At 42.2% G+C, this 9,488-nt stretch overlaps 1 protein-coding gene across 1 annotated transcript; it reads right to left on the bottom strand.

The window, feature by feature from the left end:
• Positions 1–2,783: 2,783 nt before the first annotated feature.
• Positions 2,784–5,970, bottom strand: Sat1 (spermidine/spermine N1-acetyltransferase 1). Its single transcript, XM_048440737.3, has 6 exons — positions 5,713–5,970; positions 5,418–5,469; positions 5,224–5,307; positions 3,686–3,787; positions 3,551–3,591; positions 2,784–3,308 (listed from the first exon to the last, which is right to left on the bottom strand). The coding sequence occupies exons 1-6, from the start codon at positions 5,776–5,778 to the stop codon at positions 3,138–3,140; spliced, it is 516 nt and encodes a 171-aa protein (XP_048296694.1). The 5' UTR covers positions 5,779–5,970; the 3' UTR covers positions 2,784–3,137.
• Positions 5,971–9,488: the final 3,518 nt, after the last annotated feature.

Genomic DNA, 9,488 nt, shown 5'->3' with positions numbered 1-9,488 from the left:
CCAAATGAAGTCTGAGAAGCCATTGACAATGGCACTGGGTCTTGTTTCGTCTGCATGGACTAGCTTTTTGGGATCCTGACCTGTTTGGATGCTCACCTTCCTGGACCCGGAGGGAGGGGGGAGGAACTTGGATTCCCCACAGGACAGTAAACCCTGACTCCTCTTGGGAATGGTGAGGGAGGAGGAGAGGGAGTGGGGGGAGTGGGGGGAGCGGGAAGGTATTGGGAGGAGGGGAGGAAGTGGAAAGAGTGTTTTCGGATACTTGAATAAACAAGAAAAAAAAATTAGTGGAAACTCAAAAAAAAAAAAGAAAATGTGGAAACAATAATTACTAAAAGAAGCAATTGAGACTGTTTTTTATTAAATCATACTTATCTATCCTAAAAAAAAAAAAACAAAAAACCTGGTTCTCTATAAGTGCAGTCAGGGCTCTTAACCCCTGAGCTGTCTCTCCTGTAGTTCCTTTTTCTTTTCTTTTCTTTCTTTCTTTTTTTTTTTTTTTTTTTTTTTTTTGAGACAAGGTCTCATATAATACACGCTGGCCTCAAATTCACTATGTAGCCAAGGATGGCCTTCAACTCCTGGTTCTTCAGCCTCTGCCTCCCAAGTGCTAGGATTACAAGTATGCACCAAAACTTCCATCTTAAGGTTATCTTATTTTTTTTAATAAAAGGTCTCACATTATAGAACATGCTGGCCTTGAACCCCTGTCTCAATCTCTCCCGTGCTGGGATTATAATCATGAGCACTAGGCCCAGTATAAAACTTTGTCTTTTAGAAGTATTGTTTACACAGACTCATTTTTTTTCTTTTCTTTTTAGGCTTATAATTGCTTATTGTTTCTTTGTAGATAATTTTCTTCGTAACCTCTTTTTCTAATCCACATATTGACTAAAAGTCTTACATATACCTTTTTCTTTTCTCTCTCCTCTCTCTCTCTCTCTCTCTCTCTCTCTCTCTCTCTCTCTCTTTCTTTCTTTCTCTTTTCCTTGTTCTTTCCTTTTTTGGCAGGGGGAGTTTTAATACAAAGTTTTTCATTCTGACTGTCATGGAACTCACTCTGTGTAGACCAGACTGGCCTCAAACTCAGAGATCTGCTTACTGCTACCTCCTGAGTACTAAATTCTGTGCCACCACTGCCCTGCATAAAGTTCTTTTTTGAGGGCTTACTATGCTCCGGAGGATGGCCTCAAACTCATGGGAAAAAAGTGATGCCCCTACCTCAGTATGTCAAGCAATTGAGATTATATAGACATGTGTTTCTGTGCCCAGGTGTTTTTTGTTATTGTTGTGGCTTGGTTTGTTTGCTTGCTTTTGAGACAAAGTTCCTTGTGTAGGCCAGATGGCCTCAAACTTGAGCCATTGCCTCGGCCGTCCTGGGTGTGCAGTACTATGCCTGGCTCTGTAGCTGTTTGGATAGAAGTATCACTATAATTGAGTTGAATATTAAGTGGACTGATGGCGGTCTGAGTTTCTAGATTTTTTACTTCTAAGGGACTCTTCTAAAGTGTGAACCAAAATTTCACAAGTGCTTTGTCTTTCCAGCTCAGCTCCCTTAAGGTGTGAAGACAAAAGATTAGATTGTAACTCCCTGGGTTAATTTATTCATCTATTTAACCACAGTCAGCAGCATGTAGTTGTTTTCCTCTAAGAGGCCCAGTTTCCAAAACACAACCTTCAAAATATCTTTCTTCTTCACAAGGCTCTTTGTGTTCGGTTAGTCTTTGATTTTTGCCAGCAATTCTGTTACTTGCCATCTGAACAGGACCCTGGCTGAGAACGGACTCTGTCTGCCTGTTTTCATGACATGCTGAGTCACCAATGAACCCCAAAGCATTAATGAAATGCACAAAATATTTTTCTATATGGCTACCTTCTAATTCAGAACTGTGTAACAGAAGCAGACCCAAAGAAATATAGAGCCACATTTGTTTCCATGGGAGAGTTCAGCATTCCCTACCGCTTGGCAAGTATCCTGTAACTGCTTTTGGAAAACACTAATCTTGGGCACTAGTTTTCAGTGACTCTTAACAGAGCATTTTTATGATGGTGCAAATTAGTGGGTTTGGGATGCAGGTCAATATAGTGAGTAATTAGAGTTCCCAGATCTAAGAAAACTGTCTTTCCCTTTTGCTCTTTAAAGGCCCCTTTTCAGTTCCTGAGAAAAGTATTTGCTTACTTCTCCCTAGTGGTTTGGAAGACTCCTACTGTCTTTACTGTAAGGACATTACGTCAACACAGTATCTCAAGGTCACTCTCTGCAGACGATGCCAATTCATCTGATTTGCTTGAGACATTGTTTCCCACATTTTAAAGTCGCAGTCTTCTCGTTAAAAAGCGGCTTTTTGCTCCTGCTTGATTAACAGAATGACCCACTTAAGTTTTACTTCAAAAAGCATTTTGTGTGGGATGATGTCACTGGGGACAAGATGCTTTTTTCCCCAATTTCGAGGTCACTGGGGATAAGATGCTTTTTTCCCCCTAATTTCAGTGTTCCATAAACCCACTTTCAACATTGTACGACAATGGACTTATTCATCACATGTATCACGTGTTTTCTTTCTTCCCTTCCCAACCCATTTTCTCCCCCTTCTTTCTTTTGTGGCACTAGGAATGAAACCCAGGACATTGCAAACATAAGGCGACCTCTACCATCGATGTTCACCAGTTCCTGAGAACCGTTGAAGGGATATTTTGATTTTACATACTATTTTGGTTACAAGAAAAATGAGTAAGATGAGATTATGCTAAATAACTAAATTAAAAATGCTTATGCTGAATAATTAAATCAAAGAGTAGTTTATTAAAAAAGAATCAAAACAGAAACTCTAAGTACCAGTGTGTACATTGTACACATTTAAATGACTCACAAGAATGAAGTTTTGTTTTTCATAAAAATTAAGATCACACCAACTTGTTGTTCATCAAAAGATGTTCAAGAACTCTGCCTCCCAACCACATACATGACTGCCATTTTAAACGGACTGCCTTTCAAACATGCAACAACGCCACTGGTAATAAAGCTTTGGAATGGGTGCTCATGCTATTATTTCACTACGAACAAGATAGAAAGTAGGGTAAGTTGAGAATTTATTCTAAAGTATAATGGAGGTTGTCGTCGTCTGCACCAGCACTCCTCACTCCTCTGCTGCCATTTTCAGCAAGTACTCTTTGTCGATCTTGAAGAGCCTCCATCCCTCTTCACTGGACAGGTCAGAAGCACCTCTTCGTTTGTAGAAGTTGATAGATGGTTCATTCCACTCTGCTACCAAGAAGTGCATACTGCTGCAGCGACACTTCATGGCAACCTGGAATGAGAGCGAAAATGTAAGCCCAGTGACATTTCACCCGCGTGCCAAGAACCAATTTTGATTCATTTATTACAGTAACCCAATAACTCTTACAAATTCAGAAGCCTAAAGTTAGGACAGTTGGGTATGTTGGGCCACATCTAGAATCCTAGCACTAGGGAGGTGAGGCCAGCCAGGGCTACATAATGAATATCAGGCCAGCCTGGGGTATATAGTGAAATAAATGCTGGTGAAAATACCTGGCTTAGATTCTTCAAAATTTCTGATCCTATTCCAAAGCCTAAAAGAAAGCAAGACAATTCAAATTAGTCATTTTAAGGTCATAGAGCTCTGATTTCTCTTTAAACTGCCTCCAATCCCAAATTCAAGCATACCTCTGTAATCACTCATCACAAAGAAGTCTTCAAGATACAGTAACTTGCCAATCCATGGATCATAGGTAAAATAGTACATGGCGAAACCAACAATGCTGTGTCCTGTAATAAGAGTCGCCCATGAGATACAGAGAAGAAAATCAAACCATTCAAGCTGTACTGGCAGAATCAGAAGCCTATCGTAAGATTTTAAGAAAATATACATGCATGCATCATGGAAACAAGTAGCTGTGAACCGGACTGCCTCCTCATGTCTACGCTAGCACAGTGCAGACCAATGATGGACGATCTCTCTGGTCTCAGACATATATATATATTTGCAAAAAGCACACATTAGAGCTAGTTGAAGCTAGAATACACCTGTGGGCTGGCTAGTCCACAGTCTGCTGGGCTCACACTCCAGAAGTGAAAACACTTTCATTACGTGTACCAGAGCAAAATTGCCACAGCCTTAAACTAAACACACACATTATTCACACCCTAATGACATACTGGTATGTGGGCTTGGCCAAAGCTGGGTTTACACAGCGGTTTAGAAGAGGGAACATGTGTAGTTTACCAACTCTTGCTTCCTTAAGGTCAGAACACCAGGCCAAAAGGACAATGTTGACTTTCAGAACATGCCTTCCCACGCGAAAGTTTTCAATTTACATTCCCCCATTTCTGAGGCAGGAGAAGTAACAGTAACAAGATACAGGTGTTACGTAACACCTGCACGTACTTCTAAAAGCTTGCTCATCGTGGGGATGTTCTGATTACCTTCTAGCCTAGGGAACAGACGTCAGAAGAAAAGTGAAGAAAGCATCCACCCAAGCAACTTCCCCTTTTAGCCCTCTTCTGGCCAGTCAACAAGGGTCAGCAAAAAAAAGAAATACATTAAAATTTTTTTTAAAAAAACAATCAAAAATTGACTCCCTCATAAGGAGTGTCAATTCAATTTCAAATGGAAGCAACGGTTGCAAATTCAACTTTCTAGCCAGATTCCATTTCTTTGCAAACAGACAGGAAGCGAATTAAGTTTCTGATCTATCATGTTTCAAGTGTGTGATAATAGGACCTTACCTCATTTATCATGATCATCTACTTTATTGTGTAAAGGATCTTTTAGTTACCTCCCCGCCCATCCATGTACACAGAAGGGCCATGTACATGGCGAAGCTAGAGACTGTAACCTGAGGATTGGGACAAATTAAAGAAAAAAATGTGATTTAACACAATTACAAAAAAAAGGTTAGGTTAGGGTCAAACAAAAACTATTTTTATGAAACTGAATTACAACAAATGACATTATACCTAACTTCTCCGGGTCTCCACAGCACTCTGATACTCGCTTAAACAGCTCTCTTAACCCGCCCTACTATAAAGTTACAGCGCGTACATTTTCTTTTTCCTCAGTCATTTGCACACTGGCTGGCTGTAATTTCTGGCCAGCTTCTCAGTTACTTCTACCCGTGTAGTCACAGGTCCTGCACAGTAGACTCTACGGCTTTGATACAACACAGGTCCTCTCTGACTTCTGGACAGGGAGAAGGGGTTACCTTCAGGGGTCCAGTGCTCTTTAGGCACTTCCGCAACCAGGCAGTGGTAGAAGGGGTGCTCTCCGAAACCATCCTCTAGGAGATCTGTAAGACGGGGGAGGAGGAGACAGTGTTGAGTTTTGTAGGTGTCAGGTAACAGATAGCTTATTTCCTCCCTCCCCACCCCCCACTACCCCGCGCCACGACTTCGTTACCTTTCTCAGTTAACATTACTTGATCTTCCATGTATTCATATTTAGCCAGTTCCTGGGAATGACACGGATAAAAAGAAAGGACAATGAAAGTCCTGTCCGGCTCGGCCAGCTCACAGAAGGGGAACTGGGGCAGGCGGGGTCGCGCGGTGACTGGACCTGACCGGGGCTGGGGTTGGCTGGTTGAGTAAAGGGAATTACTGACCCGGCAACATCTCAGAACCGAAGGTGTGGGCTACCAGGGGAAAAGGAGCCTTCCCCACCCTCCGCCCTAGGGAGAGCCCGGCCTTTTCCCTACCTTGATCAGTCGCAGGATGTCACTGCAGTCCGAGGCAGTGGCTGGACGGATCTTGAATTTGGCCATTTTCGTCTTTTGCTTTTCTTCCCTTTGCGCACCAGGCCCCTGTACTTGAACAGCAGGAGGAGGTGGTTCCTCATTCGTCTCCCGGGAGCGTCCTCTTCTCAGTCAGGCTGGCACCATGACCTGGCGAACCTCACTATGAGACAAAAAGACCTGCAGACTTTGTTTAGGAAGCTGCGTAGCTAAGCTGGGGCGAGACCTTGGCCTTTTAAGTCCGCAGAAGCTCCGCCCCGGGACTGTGAGACGGTGAGATCCCAACCAGTAAAGATGCGGGGCCGCAGGAGTACCACCCTTTTTTCCGGGCACCGCCCTTTTCCGGGCTCTCTGGTGACTGCGTAGCTGGTGGCGCAAACCGGGAGGGCGGGGCAGGGCGAGGCGCTGGGCTGCTCTCTAGCCTCGCAGGCTCTAGCGGCGCCTCGCGACCCTTCCGGGAAGCCTGGGTGCCCGTGTGTGCTCTAGTAACCTTTGTAAATAGAAAACGAGGGTTGCCTCTGTGACCCCGACATTGCTGAGAAAAGCAAACTCAGAAAGCCTGACTTTAGGGGATGGCAGAAAGATTAGAGCAGCTATTCTCAAAGTGTGGTCCTGAGGTATTTTTTCCTTTTCTCCATTTGCTGTAATTTTCCACAGGCAGTTCATTGCTGTGTGGTGATGTCATCGTGTTCATGACTAAAGGAATGTGTGCGTGCGTGTGTGTGTGTGTGTGTGTGTGTGTGTGTGTGTGTGTGTTTGCATCTTTTTGTTCTGCTCTGTTTCGTTTTTTGAGACAAGGCCATAGCTATCCTGGAACTCGGGTTTTCCTAGAATTCACAGATGACAGAGATCTGTCTGCCTCTGACTCCCCAGTGCTAGGATTAAAGGCATGCACCAACATACCCTTGATCTTCTTGTGTTTTCTCAGATTTTCTAAGGTCAATTCTTATGAAAGTTACTAGGTTCCTCAATGCCTTTCCTTTTAGTTCTGAAGTTCTCAACCTGTGGGTCGCGATTTTGGGGGGTGGAGGGAACAACCCTTTCACGGGGTCACCCAAGAACATCAGAAAACCTTACGATTCATAACAGTAGCAAAATTACAGTTATGAAGTAACAATGAAATAATTTTATGGCTGGAGGTAACCAGAGCCGAAGAACTATATTAAAAGATTGCAGGGTTGCTAGGCAGTGGTGGTGCATGCCTTTAATCCCAGCACTCCGGAGGTAGAGGCCTGCGGACCTCTGTGAGTTCAAGGCCATCCTGGTCTACAAGAGCTAGTTTCAGAACAGGCCCCAAAGCTACAGAGAAATCCTGTATCAAAAAACCAAAGTGTTGGTGGGGAGAACGCAGTGTTAGGAAGGTTGAGAACCATTGCTGCCATGGCTAGATTTAACATATTTTCGTTTTTACTTCCCTCTCCTTATTCCTTCTTAAACCTCTGCTCTTTCCTGTGAACTTCCTTCTGACTGAGGGATTTACTTCATAATTTCCTTTATTAAAGGTTTGTTTTTGTAAAAATTCTCTTGGTTTTGTATATTATGTATGTTCTTATATTATTGAAGGATTTTTCACTACTCAGAAATTTTGAGGTTTGCAAGTTTTCTTTCAGCACCCTGATATCTGACCATCTGGTTTCCTTTGCTGTTGTAACACATACTTGCTCCAGTCCGTGTGCTTCTTTTGTGTTCTTTAACTTTTTATTTTGAAATAATTCTAACGTAACAGAACGTGTGATGTTATCAATACTCCAATGACTACAGGAATTTGTGCCTCTGTGTTATGTTTCCTAGGCTTTTCAGAACCAAGCTCCTTAGAGTCACTAAGTTTTAGATGTCCAGAGATAAAAAATATTTGGGGACAGTTGGCTTTGCATAGTCCTTGATCACGTCCACTGGAAGGAGTATCCAAGTCTCTGAGGAGTGACTTTCCTTTTGCTATGGATCTTTCTGGACAGACCCTGCTGAGGGCCCCATTTCTATGGCTTTGTCTCGGATTCATGAACAGAGGATTTTATTTTAAATGAGAAAAAGCATCCAATAGTCTCCAACATCCGGTCTGTCTGAGGTGTTGAACTATTACCACATGACCACTCCTAACATTTAGTAAGTGACTTTGTCTTTATTAACTAGTAATATCCTGTATGTAGAAATGAAAGGCATTTTCTGTTACCCCTCCCACTTTCCCGTGACTCAATGATTAGTGAGTCACCGTGAGAGTTTATGCAATGCTTTTTTTTTTCAAAGAGCTTTAAAAATAGCACCCATTCTGAGTTAACCAGTGATGTCGTTCCTGACATGGAAAACCAGGCCCTTCCCTCTTTTACTTTTGTTTAGAATGCCAGAACACTTACAGGAGTTTTGTTATGGATTTACTGCTAGCAGTACATTAGATTTCTATGACTTAGAATCAAGAATAGCTTCCAGGTGAAGCAAAACTTTGCTATTTAGGTTGGCAGAGTTTTAGAATAGTAATTGAATCTAGCATTTAGCAAACTTTTATTTGCTTAATGAATCAACATTTCATTAATCTTGTTGAATCTTATGTGAGGTAAACTTGGGGATTATACAAGGTTGCCAAGTATTACAACCCGTTCTAAAGGTACACAGTTTACTTTTAGAGAAGTGTTTGTTGTTTACTATAACAGATTTGAATCTTTAAGAGAAAGGGAATTCCTGTCACTGAGTGGAAAGATGGGGATAGTGGAAAGATAAAAATGGCCAAAGTAGTGTTTATTGTTCCTTGTCTCATTTCAAGTTTTCAAAAATTCCATGCCTCAAAGATTTTTATGCTATTTCATGTAGACCATGCCCCCAGAAGGCAATTATTTGAAAGCAGGCTGTCTTATGTATTCTGTTTTATGTATGTCTTATATCCCTTTTCTATTTGTTAGCTGTTACCTCATAGAAAATCACCACACACTCAGCTGCTTAAAATAGCTCCTTTTGTTTATTACTGCAGAATGTGTAGTTCAAGAGTCCAGGCATGGCTGCACTGATTCATTTGTTCCTCGAGTCAGCCAAACAGCTTTCCTATATGGAACACTCCAAGTCCAAGTTCGCTCAGATTACTGACCTTGACAGTGTTCATTTTTTTAATTAAACAGATTGATTTTGTTTTTTAATTAGGTGTATACCTTTGTGTATGTGTGTGTGTGTGTGTGTGTGTGTGTGTGTGTGTGTCTGAATGTGAGCACAGGTGCCTGAGAATGCCAGAAGGCATCAGATACCTTAGAGAAGTGGTTCTCGACCTGTGGGTCACGACACCTTTGAATGTTTATCAGATAATTACACTACAAGTCATAAGAGTAGCAAAATCACAGTTATGAAGCAACAACAAAATAATTCTATGGATAGGGGGGTCACCACAACATGAGGAACTGTATTTAAGGGTTGGAGAGTGGTGCAGGAGAATTGTCTGTATTCTGTCAATCATGTTTTAAATAAACGGTGATTGGCCAGGCAGGAAGTATAGGTGGGTCAACCAGACAGGAAGTAGAGGTGGGGCAAATGAGAACAGGAATAGTCTGGGAAGCAGGAAGCTCCCTCCACAGTTCTGTCCAGGCCACCGAAGAAGCAAGATGTGAGCTGCCCCACTGAGAAAGGTACTGAGCCATGTGGCTAACATAGATAAGAATAACATAGATAAGAATAATATAAGCTACAAGAGCCTGAGCTAATGAGCCAATCAGTTTATAATCTTATGGAGATCTCTGTGTGATTTCTTTGGGGCTTGCCAGCTG

The sequence above is a fragment of the Myodes glareolus genome, chromosome X (assembly GCF_982192425.1).
Source record: "Myodes glareolus chromosome X, mMyoGla1.1, whole genome shotgun sequence".
NCBI lineage: Eukaryota > Metazoa > Chordata > Mammalia > Rodentia > Cricetidae > Myodes > Myodes glareolus.
The sequence above is the reverse complement of the archived record's forward strand: the minus strand, read 5'-3'. Positions and strand labels throughout refer to the sequence as shown.